Source organism: Lepidochelys olivacea, assembly GCF_965140295.1.
Source record: "Lepidochelys olivacea isolate rLepOli2 genome assembly, chromosome: 2".
Taxonomy (NCBI): Eukaryota; Metazoa; Chordata; order Testudines; family Cheloniidae; genus Lepidochelys; species Lepidochelys olivacea.
The window spans coordinates 192,270,257-192,287,149 of NC_140412.1; the positions used below are offsets into that span (position 1 = coordinate 192,270,257).

At 44.9% G+C, this 16,893-nt stretch overlaps 1 protein-coding gene across 1 annotated transcript in view; it reads left to right on the forward strand.

The window, feature by feature from the left end:
- Positions 1–13,539: 13,539 nt before the first annotated feature.
- The window catches only part of MRPL3 (mitochondrial ribosomal protein L3), a 67,225-nt gene continuing 63,871 nt past the window's right edge, over positions 13,540–16,893 (forward strand). Inside the window, exon 1 of the mRNA XM_084618491.1 lies at positions 13,540–13,706. Within this exon, the coding sequence (XP_084474617.1) occupies positions 13,591–13,706 (116 nt within the window). The 5' untranslated portion in view covers positions 13,540–13,590. The remainder of the gene's footprint in view (positions 13,707–16,893) is intronic.

A 16,893-nucleotide genomic window follows, 5' to 3' on the forward strand; every position in this document is an offset into this window, starting at 1 on the left:
CTGCAGCCATGGAACAGCAGTCAAATGCAGTGATGTTCTTTGAAGTGTCAGGCGCTCGACAGCAATTTACCCATAGTTGGGGCAAACAGTGGAGGCAAGTGTTGACACTTGCCCCTGGCATGTTGAACAGGAATGACTGTAGTATTATATACTTTATGTATATTTGATGTCTTATCTTTAGGTAGTACTTTCACAAAACGAAGCAAAAATAATGTCATTACCCTGGCATCTCTATTCCAGTTTAAAACGACCAGGGATAGGCAAACTGTAACGCATCTACCTCACCTCTCCTGAAGTCACTGAACATGATAAACAGTCACTAAGCATGAGGCATAATTGTAGCCATGTCAGTCTCCGGATGCTAGCCAGACAAGGTGCGTGAGGTAATACCTTTTACTGGACCAACAGAAGTTGGCCTCCATGCACAGAAGGCCAAATTCTCTCCTATTTCAGTCAGTTTGCACAACTCAAATGGCTGAGCTCTGGCCAGCTAAAAATTCCCCTGGTGTGTGGGAACTCTCAGTTGGTATAAAGCTGGCAGAAGTGGCACCCATGCCAACTGCCTTCTGCACCTGACTCTAATGTAAAGATTGCATCAGATATTACCTCACCCACCTTGCCTCATTAAGCAGCTCTACCAGCGCATTGCTGCCTGTGCAGGAAGATTGGATTTGGAACCTCCTAATCACACTCGTCCTCCCACCAACCCACTGAACTCAGCTGCCATCTGCTTGCTTCTGCCTACAGGCTTTTACTTCGCAAAGGTGTCCCCTCTTTCTATTGAGTTTTGTGTGGTGGGCGAGGTGCCAAATGCGTTCTTTGCACTGACTAAAGTGAGGTTTCAGAAGGGAGTGACCTTACTGTGTTCTTTGTTCATAGGGAGCAAGTCCCTATGCTTTAAAGTGGCTTTAAGAGAAGATTCAGCCCCATATTACACACAGGTAATTAAATTCATTCACACATTTGGGCCTGGAAGGAGTTCTAAAGTCAGTTGAATGGCTCCTAGGATAAGCAAACAGTTGCCTCCATTCACAGTGTTTATTCTCTCCCTTTTCTGAGGGGGTGAAATTTGTCACAGCACAGATGGCCTGCATGAGGCCCTCTACACCACCAAAGCCCTTCTAAATCCTTAACTCCGGGTTTAAATAATCCAGAGGACTTTATGTGGACTATCACCACTGGGGTGGAGTTTCACCCAAGAAGAATTAGTAGCAGTCTAAATTATTGCAGTCTAACCACCTCGTCACTTAACTTTAATCTGAATTGCTCTTCTGCTACAGCACTCAAAACCTTTCTTCCCTGCCCCCTCTTGTTGTCCTGATTTTGTAGAATAGTCTTGAAGGTCCCAGAACCAAATCAATCAACACAACATGACTTCTCTCCTGTAAAGGTGCAGAATGAATCTTCATTTTCTCAGTCCTTAGGTTCTGAAAAATATACATGTCAATGTATTTGAATGGAAAATAATTTAATTAAGTAACATTGTTTGCATGCCTCCCCCCCAGAAAAAAGTTTAGTCATTTCGCTGCTTTGCAGGAAGCCGTCAATTCTGTTCTCACTGAGCATGGGATACACTTCTGACTGATTACATAGCAGCCAATTCATAATCTGATTACACGCTGAGGAGCTGCAGTCATCCAGCCAAAAAGAGATTGCGTCTTTAGCTTTATAAAAATCTGCAAGAAAGATCTGATGTTGCATCAGCATGTTGACTGCAAATCAAAAAAAAAAAAGGGGAGGGAGAAACTTTAGTTCTGCGGTTTAAAAAAACCAAAGGAACAACTCCTGCAAGCATGTATTTAGATGACTTGTACTAACATCAGGGTTGTTATTGCCACTTACATAAGCGTGCATCACATTTTACAAACCCATGTGATTACACCCCGGATGTCAAGGGAATCACTTCAGATTCACAGTAACATAAATGAGACGAAGAATGGTCCCATAGTTAGCTTACGAGCTGGGATTAGGGTGCCTGCTCCACCACAGACTTCCAGCCTGACTTTGGGCAAGTCATGTAATCAGACCTCAGTTCCTCATCTGTAAAATGGGGGTAATAACACGTTCCTACCTCACAAAGGCATTGGGAAGGTAAATACATTCAAGATTGTGAAGGCTATTGTAATATATCGGAATTTGGGAATATCCCTTTAAATAGTTTGGGAGCCCTCTAGTGGGCTTCCCTGTCTTCTGTGCAGAAAACCTTCTGTTGCACCAGAATCCTGGAAGAGCTTCTGTAGTGTATGTAACTAAGCCATGTTGTTAGTTGGAACCCATCTGTGCCTGTGTGGTTTCCTCATATTCTTAATGTTGCATAGAGAGCAAAGCCACAACAACCTTAGAAATACCTACGATGGACAATAATTGAATTTGGCACACTGATATCAGTGGGACTGTGAACATTAGAAAAGACTGCTAAAATGACAGAAGATTTGGACCCATTAGCCATTGTGCTCCAGTATTTATAAATCAACAGGAAAAAGGAAAAAAGAGATGATTAAATGCTATACATTGCAGAAACAGAACAAAACAAGGTAAGTGCAAAACATTGCTCTCACAAGATAATCTTCATGTTGTTGAAAGATATGTTAGGGTATTTTAGTGCAGCTCACATTTAAAACTCAACCATTGTGTTCAACTCACCGCCCCTTTGGCATGGCTCACTGTCACTCCTGTGCTTGACCAACAGCCATTATCCAGATACACAGGATGTTTTAAAATTATGAAGCAAGATAACTCAATGAAAGAAACTCATTGCTTATGGAAAAGGAAGAAAATATGCTCTCCCCGATTCATTTCTCCTGCTCCTTTGTTGTCTCAAGCCTCATCTTCTCTGTTCACCCGCTCCATCTCATGATGTCTTACATGTGTGTTTTAGGCACTGACCCTGCAAAGCCTAAGGACGTGTCACACACACATTTGCACCAGGTTAGCGCAACCTGTGTAAATGCCTGTGTAAACAGATCGGTTTAAAACTAGTTAAATTAGTTTAGCTTGTCCCTGTGAATGGCACTGGAAACTAAATTTACAGGGCCAAGCAAAACTGACATTATCTAGGTTTATGTCAATTTAAGAGTAGCCACACACAAAATCGCAGCAATTTAATTAAATTGGTTGAAAATCACACCTTTAAACTGGTGCAACTTTGTGTTCAGAGACCAGGTCTTAGGTACATCCTTCACTTATGCATTTGCATGCTCTCATTCAAAGCAATGGGATGAACCATGTGCATCAAGTGAAGCACATGCCTAAATCTTTGTAGGATTGGTGCCTTCCATTTTAAGCTCTTTGGGTAGCTCTTGCATGGTGGCTCTTTGGCTGGCTGAAATCTTCGCTTTGGTTTGCAACATTTACACTTAACAGTGTGTAATTGCCAGGTCAGCTTTATTAGTATATAATGACCTGGAAAATACAGTTTAAAAACTATAATGTCCCAAAATTATACATACTTTTAACAAGTAACCTGTCTTCTCCATATATATGTGTATTATAGGTGAGCCTCTGAAACCTAAAAAGAAAAGGAGTACTTGTGGCACCTTAGAGACTAACCAATTTATCTGAGCATAAGCTTTCGTGAGCTACAGCTCACTTCATCGGATGCATACTGTGGAAAATACAGAAGACGTTTGTTTTTATACACACAAACCATGAAAAAATGGGTGTTTATCACTACAAAAGGTTTTCTCTCCCCCCACCCCACTCTCCTGCTGGTAATAGCTTATGTAAAGTGATCACTCTCCTTACAATGTGTACGATATTGTAAGGAGAGTGATCACTTTACATAAGCTATTACCAGCAGGAGAGTGGGGTAGGGGGAGAGAAAACCTTTTGTAGTGATAAACACCCATTTTTTCATGGTTTGTGTCTATAAAAACAAACATCTTCTGTATTTTCCACAGTATGCATCCGACGAAGTGAGCTGTAGCTCACGAAAGCTTACGCTCAAATAAATTGGTTAGTCTCTAAGGTGCCACAAGTACTCCTTTTCTTTTTGCGAATACAGACTAACACGGCTGTTACTCTGAAACCTCTAAAACCTGTTATCCCTGAATGCAGAAGGTCCCTGTCCATCAAAATGGAAAAAGATAATGAATGTACAGCTAAAGTGGAAGAGAAACAGCAACATAAAGACCGCCAACCAATCGTTTTGATAGGTTATTTCATTTTTATTTCAATAAGCCATTTATATTAGAAAACGAAAGAGGATGCTTAGGTTCAAATTCTGTCCTCTCGTCTCATGCTTAGCTTCCACTGAAATCTTATGGACAAGTAACCATGCTAACACCACCACTTATGATTAAGGAGACAAGATAGGTGAGGTAATCGTTTTTATTGGACCAGCTTCTGTTGGTGAAGACATGGCTACAACAACACTGCAAACCACTTATAATCAAGCATTCAATTCTGATAAGACACAAAACCCTGATGTCAATGGCAAATCTCCCTACTGACTTCACTGGGTCAGAATTTCACCCTTGTCAGGAGTGGGATGTTCAAAAATACACCACACTGCCCTAACTCTCGCCTATTGAACTCAATGTAAACATTACCACAGACTTCAAATGAAGCAAAGAAAGGTTCATACTGAACACAGTTGGAAATCTGGGGGGAGGGATAGCTCAGTGGTTTGAGCATTGGCCTGCTTAAACCCAGGGTTGTGAGTTCAATCCTAGAGGGGGCCATTTAGGATCTGGGGCAAAAATTGGGGATTGGTCCTGCTTTGAGCAGGGGGTTGGACTAGATGACCTCCTGAGGTCCCTTCCAACCCTGGTGTTCTAATGATCTCATGCTTAATACCAAGCCTGGGTTCCCTGATTTGAACAGTGCCATTGTAGTTGGGACTAACCCCAACAGGCACAGTCATAGTACAGCTGCAGGCTTGGACTCTAAATCCTCCTGCTGTATTGAAGTGTTAGCTGTCACCGTGAAGAGTAGGGAGAATATTACTGACATCAATGAAAGCCTCTGCCATGCAAATGAGACCAGGATTTGGCCCATATGCTGTATTTACATGTCAATTACTTGTTTTCAATACTTTTCTACTGCTAAATCAGCAGAATTTGCTGTGTTTATTTGTTATGCCTGTGGTATTATCTTTATCTCAGTATGCTACATATGTGTCTTTCTGTATAATTGCCTGTTGTAACTACACCGTGATTTATATTCTACTGGTCTTTTCTCCCATTTTGCATTTGAAAACAATAAAAAAAAACACTTTTATTCTTCTTTATTAGCCTCATAAAAGCTGAGAAAAATACTGTGAAACAATCACTGCAAAGATTTTAGCTTGCCTTTAATAATGAATTCGCTTCTGCCAAACTCTCGCCCCTTTGGAGTTTGCTGTCGGTGAACATTTAAGCAATCAAGTCTTTGAGCATCAGTATACCCCTAAGCAGCCGCTGGCAGTGACTATTCTATGGAACCACAGCTGCAAGTTCAGCTGCTCTCCCCTGCTGGAAGGAGGAGGAAGGGGGGCCGAAGGTGACACTTCAGGCACTGCCTGCCTGCCTGCCCACCCAGGGGCGAGGGGGAGGTTGGATATCTCTGGGAACAGCAGCACCTACTAATACTGGGGGTAAATTGAGCCTTTCCAATTTACTTCCTCCCAAATGTATGAGCTCAGTGACATACTGCACCTCTGTTACGTACTCAGTCAAAGCTCTGCAGCCAGGATGAATTTCCCTCAGTTTTTCTAGCTAAATGTATTTATTCATTGATTTTAACACAGTTATAATCATACACGGAAGGAAAAAATCAGTAGTTCAAAACAAGAGATACTATTACTGCAACTAATAATATTTCCAACATGAGAGAAATATTAACCATTCTACATACATTTCCTGTTACGCATAAACTCCTACTGCTCCTGTCCAGTATATGAAACAAAGAGATTGGTCCAAGACACAGTGTTCAGCTCTGGAGCTGAATTCATCCAAAATTCAGAGGGGTTTAGGGTTTTGGTTTGGCCCTTTATACATTCAACTTTGAGGTTCAGCTCCAAACTACCAAACAGGTCACAGATGTTCAATCGAGATGTAAGCAGGCCTCTTTCCCAATCTACTTTAAAAACCCAGTGCACAACTATGTAACATCAAAGTCCACCCCTTCCCTGGGGTTTGGCTTTGTTAACCAAGAAATCAACAATAAAATAACAACACAGGCTATGTCTACACTATGGACTATGTCCACACTATCTCCCATGTAGCTGCTCTATGCCAGCGGGTGAGAGCGCTCCCATCAGCATAATTAAGCCACCCCCAACGAGCGGCATTAGCTATATCGGCAGGAGAGCCTCTCCTGTGGACATAGCACTGTCCACACCGGCGCTTTTGCCGGTGAAACGTATGTCAGTCGGGGTTGGGTTTTTTCACATCCCTGACTGACAAAAGTTTTACTGACAAATGTGCTAGTGTAGACATAGCCTTAGCTAAAATTTTCCCCTCTGTTTGGCTGCTCCTGGGGTTTCTCCCTTAGGATTACCCAGCCCCATACCTCTAGGAGCAAGAAACTAGTTCAGATTACATGCCCATTTAGTCATTGGTCTCTCTCTAGTGAAGCTCTCAGTGAGGGTGCCCGTTAACATCAATTGCAGTGATGCTTTCAGTGTTACAGACACTTGTCTATGGCGATCTGGACCAACAACTCATTTCACAAGAGGAATGTTCCATGAAGGCATACTATACAGGCAGGCCTGAGATTAGCTCTACAGAAACGTTTGGAGGAATTTGGGCCCTTAGTCCTATGTAACACCCACTGATGGCAGTGTGAGTTACACGCAGAAATCAAGCACTCAGTATGCCCCTTAAAACTGGTAATTATTCATTAGCCATTAATGATTGATCGTGTTGTGTTGTTATTGTTATTCTGGCAAGAGGGATAATGCTAATCATATTTCTCCTGCCATACTAATACTTCTATTGCACCCATGTTTGGAATACTGAGCTAACCATATAAGGGTATCTGAGGCCAGTGTTTTTGATCAAGCAAAATCCCCGGAAGAGTGACTTAAGTTTTAATTCACATATATCTTCCCTTACATTTAACGTGTACAATATATATGCCCACATATTTAATGACCTCACTGGATCTCATTCCATATCGTCCTTTTTTTTTAATCTTTGTTTTTACTTCATCTAGCTTCAGGACCTCACTTTGTCACCTAAGTTTAGCTCCAGGCCTGAAACATCTCCAGATTAATTAACTGCTTCCAGAGCTCTTGGTGGGACACACGGAGGTTCTGACTAGCACAGTAATATGTCATCTGAAAAAAAAAGTGAGACATAATTTCAATATTTCCCATCTGACTGTCATATATTAAAGTACTTTTCCTGAAGGATGAAGCCAATGTTTAGAATAGAAAAACTCAAAGATCTAAAGAAAGAGGACCTTGACTGGCCCTTAAGAAGGCTGAGATACATCGTTTTACTAAATATGATAACACAGAATTAAGATGAAATCTTATCCCTTTACAGGCCAGAGATGCAAAAAGGGGCGGAAGGGCAGAGTGGAGCAGCACTATTCATGTACCTGGTTCAAGCGACATCTCTTATTTCACACTAGGATGGTTCAGGTTAGACCAGGGATGGGGTGGGGGTTAAGGAGGATATGCTATTAGGTGCACCATTCTCTGAAAAGAAGCAGCATACATCTTTGATTGTTTTGTACTGCTGAACACACCATGAACACTTGCCCACTGTGGGGCTTGCCTTCAGTCATTAACGCATCCTCGGGGCAATGATGTGCCACAGGGCATGGTAGCAGGGCTCCCTTGTTGTACTCCTTTAATATTAGAACCCAGTTGTTTGACCCATACCATGTGTGGCAGAGGCCCTTTGTGAGTGAACTGTCCCCATCTGCACAGGGGACAATGTATACCTTCAGATCAGCGGCACTGCTATGGGTACCCGCATGGCCCCACAGTATGCCAACATTTTTATGGCTGATTTAGAACAACGCTTCCTCAGCTCTCGTCCCCTAAAGCCCCTACTCTACTTGCGCTATATTGATGACCACTTCATCATCTGAACCCATGGAAAAGAAGCCCTTGAGGAATTCCACCATGATTTCAACAATTTCCATCCCACCACCAACCTCAGCCTGGTCCAGTCCACACAAGAGATCCACTTCCTGGACACTACAGTGCTAATAAACAATGATCACATAAACACCACCCTATACCGGAAACCTACTGACCGCTATTCCTACCTGCATGCCTCCAGCTTTCACCCTGACCACACCACACAATCCATCGTCTACAGCCAAGCTCTACGATACAACCGCATTTGCTCCAACCCCTCAGACAGAGAGAAACACCTACAAGATCTCTGTCAAGCTTTCTTACAACTAGAATACCCACCTGCAGAAGTAAAGAAACAGATTGATAGAGCCAGAAGAGTTCCCAGAAGTCACCTACTACAGGACAGGCCTAACAAAGAAAATAACAGAACGCCACTAGCCATCACCTTCAGCCCCCAACTAAAACCCCTCCAACGCATTATTAAGGATCTACAACCTATCCTAAAGGATGACCCAACACTCTCACAAATCTTGGGAGACAGGCCAGTCCTTGCCTACAGACAGCCTCCCAACCTGAAGCAAATACTCACCAACAACCACATACCACACAACAGAACCACTAACCCAGGAACTTATCCTTGCAACAAAGCCTGTTGCCAACTGTGCCCACATATCTATTCAGGGGACACCATCACAGGGCCTAATAACATCAGCCACACTATCAGAGGCTCATTCACCTGCACATCCACCAATGTGATATATGCCATCATGTGCCAGCAATGCCCCTCTGCCATGTACATTGGTCAAACTGGACAGTCTCTACGTAAAAGAATAAATGGACACAAATCAGATGTCAAGAATTATAACATTCATAAACCAGTCAGAGAACACTTCAATCTCTCTGGTCACGCAATCACAGACATGAAGGTCGCTATCTTAAAACAAAAAAACTTCAAATCCAGACTCCAGCGAGAAACTGCTGAATTGGAATTCATTTGCAACTTGGATACTATTAATTTAGGCTTAAATAGAGACTGGGAGTGGCTAAGTCATTATGCAAGGTAGCCTATTTCCTCTTGTTTTTTCCTACCCCCCACCCAGATGTTCTGGTTTAACTTGGATTTAAACTTGGAGAGTGGTCAGTTTGGATGAGCTATTACCAGCAGGAGAGTGATTTTGTGTGTGTATGGGGGTGGGGGGGGGATGTGAGAAAACCTGGATTTGTGCTGGAAATGGCCCACCTTAATTATCATGCACATTGTAGGGAGAATGGTCACTTTGGATGAGCTATTACCAGCAGGAGAGTGAGTTTGTGTGTGTGGTTTTTGGGAGGGGGGTGAGGGGGTGAGAGAACCTGGATTTGTGCAGGAAATGGCCCAACTTGATTATCATGCACATTGTGTAAAGAGTTGTCACTTTGGATGGGCTATCACCAGCAGGAGAGTGAATTTGTGTGGGGGGGTGGAGGGTGAGAAAACCTGGATTTGTGCTGAAAATGGCCCAACCTGATGATCACTTTAGATAAGCTATTACCAGCAGGACAGTGGGGTGGGAGGAGGTATTGTTTCATATTCTCTGTGTATATATAAAGTCTGCTGCAGTTTCCACGGTATGCATCCGATGAAGTGAGCTGTAGCTCACGAAAGCTCATGCTCAAATAAGTTGGTTAGTCTCTAAGGTGCCACAAATACTCCTTTTCTTTTTGCTTCATGGCACCATCTATCTTCTAGCCTCAGAACTGGAATCTCCTCTGTGCAGGAGGGGTCTCTCTATGGTTCTGGATCCATGGAGAAGAGGATGGAACTGGGGGGATGCACATCATCCTCTCCAACAATCCCATGGGGAATATCCCTCCTCCCCCAACCAAGAATTTGGAGTAAACTGATCAAGGAGAACTTCACAACGTTTTCCTACCGTAACCTGTAGGAGGGGACAACCTGTATCTTAGGTGGGAATCTTGCCCTTTTTGGGTGTATTGTGGAGGGAGGTGGCTTCCTACATACCACAACCCAGGGCAGAATTTGGCCTTAGCCTACAACAGTATAGTTCATACTCTTCAGGGAAAATTCATATATTAAAAAAACACAAAAAGTTCTCACCACTACCTTACTAATAATCCTTCTGATTATGAACAAACCCATTGTGTTTATCACCTTCTGTGCTGCTGTTTATTTGTTATCTAAATTTTGTTCAGCTTGGAGTGAAAAACTAGACTAGTCAGGTCACATATTTCTAGTCAGTTTTACTTTCAGATTCTTGCACAGTAACACAGACTGAACCCGCCTCCCCCCCCCCCCCCGCCCCCAGCTGAAGATCACCCAGCATGGGACAATGGGTCCCTGAAAAATATAGGGCTGGTAGAGCTGATTCCCACACGTCCTTTCTGGCAGCCTACTTGACCAAGGCCTTTCAAGGGCCAAGAAAAACCCTATTTAGCTACCCCATTTGCCACTTTTGGCCACACAGACTTTTGAAAGTGTTGGCTATGTGACTGGCAAAGGTAATTACACAATAAATCAGAATCAGAACCACGATTAAAACCAAGACTGAAAAATGCACGCCAAATCCACTGGAGCAGAGTGCTTCCCAAGTAACTCATGTGAGGAGGCATGTGATTGGGTGTTCACCCCACGCAGGATTAGAAGGGGTTAAGGTTGCCAGGTAGGCCAATTAACTGCCCAGGCTGCACATGGAGGAGTAGCCAGGGAGCAGGGAGTTGATTAAGGAGGCTCAGTGGGGCAGAAATAGGTGGGGCCAAAAAGCCCAGGAGCTGAGAACAGATAAGGCTGCTGGGAAAGGCTACAGGAAGGCAAGCAGCAGTCACTCCATGGGAAGAAGGAGTTGGCACTCCCACAGAAGGAGCGGGGGAGCAGGAAGAGTCCAGGGAAGGAGCAGTGGAGGTAAAAGCCCAGAACTGCTGAGCTGAGGGTCCCTGGACTGGAACCCAGAATAGAGAGTCGGCCCAGGTTCCCCTACTGGCCACTGGGGAAGTGGCATCATCAGGGCAGCATAGGAGAAGACTGCCTGGGACTGTTTGCCAAGAAAAACTTTGGGGTACCCCTCGAAGGGGGAAACATGGCTGGTGACCCGGCCAGAGGGCCAAGTCATGAAGAGGATGCTATGGTTCCTAGAGTGAGGTGGGTCTGGAGGCTGAGAAGATAATGGAAGAGGCACCACCTGAAGAGGGCACACCAACTGGCAGAGCTAATCCCCAGGATGGCCAGCAAGAGGAGCCACTGTGGTGAGTGGACCCCATGACAAGTGACTAGTTTTAGTTGTTTTGCAGGTTGAATTCCTCTCCTGTGTGTAGCCTAGTGACCATTCGAACAATGAGGTTCCCAAACACTCCACATAACTGATGAGTGTGTGTTTTCCACTTCAGCCACATCCCACTTCACCTTTGTAAAGTGTTTTTAGATCTACAGATGACCAGCGCTATTGTGAGCTTAGTATAATTATGATCTGTTTTTCTAAATTATTATTCTACATAGGATCTAGTATTTTGGAAACAATGTAGCATGAGGCTTCAATTTGAGTGTGTGTTCAAGCATCTGAGATCTATGTAAGACTCTCTCCTCTGCCATGTGGCAAGAGCTCTTAACAGTAAACCAGCCTGATCCACGCCCTGTGTGTTAAACTGTTCCAGTTGGAATCCAAATTGGTTTGCCCTCCTTTCAAACCAGTCCTGGACTCATGAGGATGACTTCCCATTCCACTATTGGGACCGTCCTGATGGAAGTTGACTGAGATGTGAAACAGCTCTTGGAACCCGCCTTTATCACAAGGACAGCAATAGTGAAGAAAGACCTATCGTAACTGCGTGGAGTTCTGCACCTGCAGCCCATCCTAGCTGGAAAACGGGGATGGGGCAGCTGGTGCTGGGGTGAACCTCACACCATGGCATTTACTGCCCTGGGGAGGTGCCTAGACTCATGCAAAGACAAAGCCCAACCCTGGCAAGGCGAGCTACACTTTGGGCAGGCATGGACACGCTGTCTGCGTGGTCTGAGGAGAAGTGACACCAAGATGCTAAGCAAAGTGCTTGGGGCCCCGCCCAGCAATGTCCAGGGAACCCACGTGGCCTGGCCAACCGGCTGCACTGTGGTGCCCCTCAGCACTTTTCAGAGTAACAGCCGTGTTAGTCTGTATTCGCAAAAAGAAAAGGAGTACTTGTGGCACCTTAGAGACTAACCAATTTATTTGAGCATAAGCTTTCATGAGCTACAGCTCACTTCATTGGATGCATACTGTGGAAACTGCAGAAGACATTGTATACACAGAGACCATGAAACAATACCTCCTCCCACCCCACTCTCCTGCTGGTAATAGCTTATCTAAAGTGATCACTCTCCTTACAATGTGTATGATAATCAAATCGGGCCATTTCCAGCACAAATCCAGGTTTTCTCACCCTCTGCCCCCCCTCCCCACCTCCACCCCCCACAAACTCACTCTCCTGCTGGTAATAGTCCATCCAAAGTGACCACTCTCTTTACAATGTGTATGATAATCAAGGTTGGGCCATTTCCAGCACAAATCCAGGTTTTCTCACCCCCCACCCCTATACACACACAAACTCACTCTCCTGCCAACAGGAGAGTGAGTTTGTGTGTGTATGGGGTGATGGAAATGGCCCACCTTGATTTTCATACACATTGTAAGGAGAGTGGTCACGTTGGATAAGCTATTACCAGGAGGAGAGTGAGTTTGTGTGTGTGGTTTCAGAGTAACAGCTGTGTTAGTCTGTATTCGCAAAAAGAAAAGGAGTACTCCTTTTCTTTTTGTGTGTGTGGTTTTTGGAAAAAGGGAGGGGGGTGAGAAAACCTGGGTTTGGGAAATGGCCCACCTTGATTATCATGCACATCGTAGGGAGAGTGGTCACTTTGGATGGGCTATTACCAGCAGGAGAGTGAGTTTGTGTGTGTGTGTGTGGGGGGGGGGCGGAGGGTGAGAAAACCTGGATTTGTGCTGGAAATGGCCCAACTTGATTATCATACACATTGTAAGGAGAGTGATCACTTTAGATAAGCTATTACCAGCAGGAGAGTGGGGTGGGAGGAGGTATGGTTTCATGGTCTCTGTGTATACAATGTCTTCTGCAGTTTCCACAGTATGCATCCGATGAAGTGAGCTGTAGCTCACGAAAGCTTATGCTCAAATAAATTGGTTAGTCTCTAAGGTGCCACAAGTACTCCTTTCCCTCAGCACTTTGTTGACCTGCAGTAACCAACTCCCACCACCAGGGGGAAGTTCTCCCCCTCTTTCCAGCTGCAGGGACCTGTGGCCGCTCCCTCCACTCCCTTTTACTCTATGGCTCTCTCAGAATCCCCCCCCCCCCTCCCCACAGCCATCTAGGCAGCGCCTGCGCGTGAATGGAATAAGGAGAGCTTCGGTCTCCCCTGCCTTGGGGGCGGAGATTGGTGCTTGACAAGGCCCCGCCCTGGCGCGGTGCCCTCGGAATTCTTCCCCTGCGGGGCGTTCGCAGCCAGTGTCCGGAACTTTGTTCGCGGGCGGCGGGGCGGGCGGAAGGTTTTGGCGCACGGGCCAGACCAGTCTGTGCCGGGAGCGGGAGTTATGCCGGGCTGGGGGCAGCTACTGTGCCGGGCGGGGGGGCGCCTGCTGGCGGGAGTTCCGGGCGGCCCAGTGCAGGGAGCGGGAGCGGGAGCGGCGGCGGCCGCTACCGGGAACAGGTGGGTGCGGAGCTATGGGGAGGGGAGGCAGCAGAGCCCCACGGCCCGGGGGGGTGCGGCCCGCGCTCACTCCGGGGCGGGGGATTGGTTGCCTGGTTCCGTGCGCACGTGGACTGGCGCGCGCAGAGCCCCGACCCCCCCAGCCTGAGCGGGGCGGGGGCTCGGGTGACCTGGGCTCTGGTGGCCGCGCTGCGGCCTGTGCCCGAGGGGTGCGCGTGTCCGTCCCTCGGGGCCCGCGCAGCCGGCCCGCCGCGTTCCCCAGAGGCTGCGGGGGTGCGCAGGGGCAGGGGGTGTTGGCAGCGCCCGGGGGCTTGGCCTCATCGTCTGTGGGTGCCGGTCGCGCCTTCTTTAAGGCCCTTCCTCTGCTGCAGCCTTCCCCCGTGGTTGTGACTAGCCACCACAGTTGCCAACTTTCACGCAGTAAATAAGCACCCCGACCTTCACAATAAGCCAAAAATCAACCTAATCCCATTTCAAAACCAGCCAATCCTTAAGACCCCCAACGCTGTGTGTGACTAGATCTCCCAACCCCCCGCCTGCAGTCTGGGACTGTGGTGGGACTGCTGTTCACCCCGACGCTCTTCACCCGCTTGCCGCCTCCTTGCCCCTGCTTGCCTGGAGCTGATCAAAAACAACAAGGTACAAGCCAAACAAGCTACAAGCCAAAAACTAGCTAACAAGCAACTCACAAGCTAGTTAACCCAAAAACAAGCCCAATTTCTGTGGGTTTTTTTTTCTCGCAGCTTTGGCATGTCTGCTAAGGACTGGCTTGTTACATGTTTGTACCTCTCCCTTGCCTGCCCCAGTAACAGTGGGGTGGCTGGGGTTCCTACAAGCTAGCGCAGTATCAATAGCGAGGAATGATGTGTGTCCACACACCCCATGGTTAATACTCGGTCAGAACAAGTCACTGTTCTGGCACATGCTTTCCTTGCTTGGCTGTAACTGGTTGGACATGATGCTGTTTCGTAGCATGGACGGTATCCTCTTACCACGTCTGTCGGAATGGGTTTGCACAGTCCTTTCTTAGGCCCTCCAGAATGTGTTCCCTCCCTGCTACTGGGGCCACTCTGGGTATGTCTACTCTGCAGTAAAATCCTTGTGCTTGGCCCTTGTCAGCTGACTTGGACTCAAGCTGCAGAGGTATAAAATTGCACAGTAGGTGTTTGGATCAGGGTGGATTTGATTTAAATCACTAGTCGGGAAGACTCAATTTAATCATGGATTTCTACATAAAAGTGTGTTCTTGTTGGTTGGTATAACCTTAATACAGATTTTTTACAACTCTGAGGTAGATGTAGGTTTCATTTTTAGAAGGTACACACTTTACGTTTTTAAAGTGATTTATTTTGAAAACTTTTCAGGTTAGTTTTACAGCTATATCAGAAAATGAATGATTGTTTGGTTATTTCATTTACCAAAGCTAATTGAAGCAGATATTTATGAAGTCACTGGGAGGTGAACTATCTTCAATTCAACATGTTAATCATTAATATTTGGAAGATTTTCTTGCCATGCTGTATTAGGAGAACATCACCAGACAGACATTTAAATTGTTTTATTTAATTAAAACAAAAACATTATATATTCTGGATTTTTTTCTTCAACAGCAAACATATTTTAACCAAACAAGCATATGAATTTTTGAATTTAGTTAAACATTCAATTTTTTTTTAAATCTGGTTTGTTTTTGTTAAAATTGTTTTTAATTAAAATAGTTAAATGAAACATTTAAAAAAAACCCCCAAAATTAAATCAACTATGTCAGCCAAGTCAACATGAGAAACTTAAAATATTGGCTTCTGCAGCTAACTCAGTCGTCTTCACCTTCGTTTTCCAGTTTGTTCATAATCTGGAAATGAAAAACAAGGCTTTCCTGCTTTTTTAGGACCCAAATGGTTTCTCAACTTGGAATGAATTAGTCCAAAGGAAGAAAATATTCTTTCTACACTGGCAGAAGAAGCTATGGCTGTTAAAAGTGAGATGATCACTTCAACAGTCTCTGAATCCAAGTGCTTAAATGACTTCCACCAGTTCACTGGTGTGACTTTCTTTAAAACATCATCAGCAAACATAGATTTCTTGAATGGTTCACCCTTAGCTCTGAAGTTTATTATAGTTGGCATTATGGAGGGATGGTTGCTGGATGTCCATGTCATAACCAACTCCTCTTCTTCAGCAGTTAAGGTTTGACCCTGCTACCGAGTATTGAGAATATTTCTAAGAAAATGAGCTGGAGATAGTGCTTCCCCTATTTGTTTTTTTAATGCTTGTAATTTAACTCTGTCATGCATATTTCTCTTTAAGATCTCACTTAGTTCCTTCCATATTTTCAACAACATCAGGAATAAAACAGCTATTTCCCTGGGTTTTGTTCAAGGCTACAGAAATAGGCTTCAGGGTACTCAGCATGTGTTCACCATTTCTCTTAAGCCCAATGTTGAGAACTTTGGCTGTGACTGTGGCATCTATTTTTTCACGATTTTGTTCACAAACTGTCATCAGATTAGGCCAATTCTTGATGTAGTACTCAAAACAGTCCACTACTGAGTTCCATCACATGTCTTGTGGGAGAATTAGTGTGGTTCCTCCCACTTTTTTTCAGAGCTGCTGCTGCAAAGTGGTTGCTACAGAAGTATTTTGCAATGTCAACAACATTAGCCTTTATTTCTGGAACACTGAAGTCTTTGGCTAGGAGGTGCATCAAATGAGCACTGCAAACGTATGTTAGCTTGGGACTCTCTTCTGAATAATTTTTTCTTATCTTGGATACATTTGCAGAATTGTCTGTGACCAAGCTGCATACTAGACATTTGAATTTTTTCCCCCACAGTTTGTTATAGCTTTTACTGCTACTTCTTGTAAGTATTCTGCTGTGTGTGCATTTCCGGATGTATCAATTGTTTCTGTAAGGAAGACATTCCCTTCTTCTGTTGTCACACAAGCCCATACAGCAGGATCATTGTGGACATTGCTCCACCCATCAAGACTCAGGTTAACAATTTCATCCTCTAGACCTTTTGCACACTGCTCAATTTGTCTTTCATACACTTTATCCAGCAATTTGCCTGCGACATCTGCTCTGTTGGGTGGACTGTATCCTGACTGAACCATGTTAATGAAGTGTGGGTTCTCAATCATACGGAAAGAAGAGTTTGTTGCATAAACAGACAGGTCATTTTTTTCA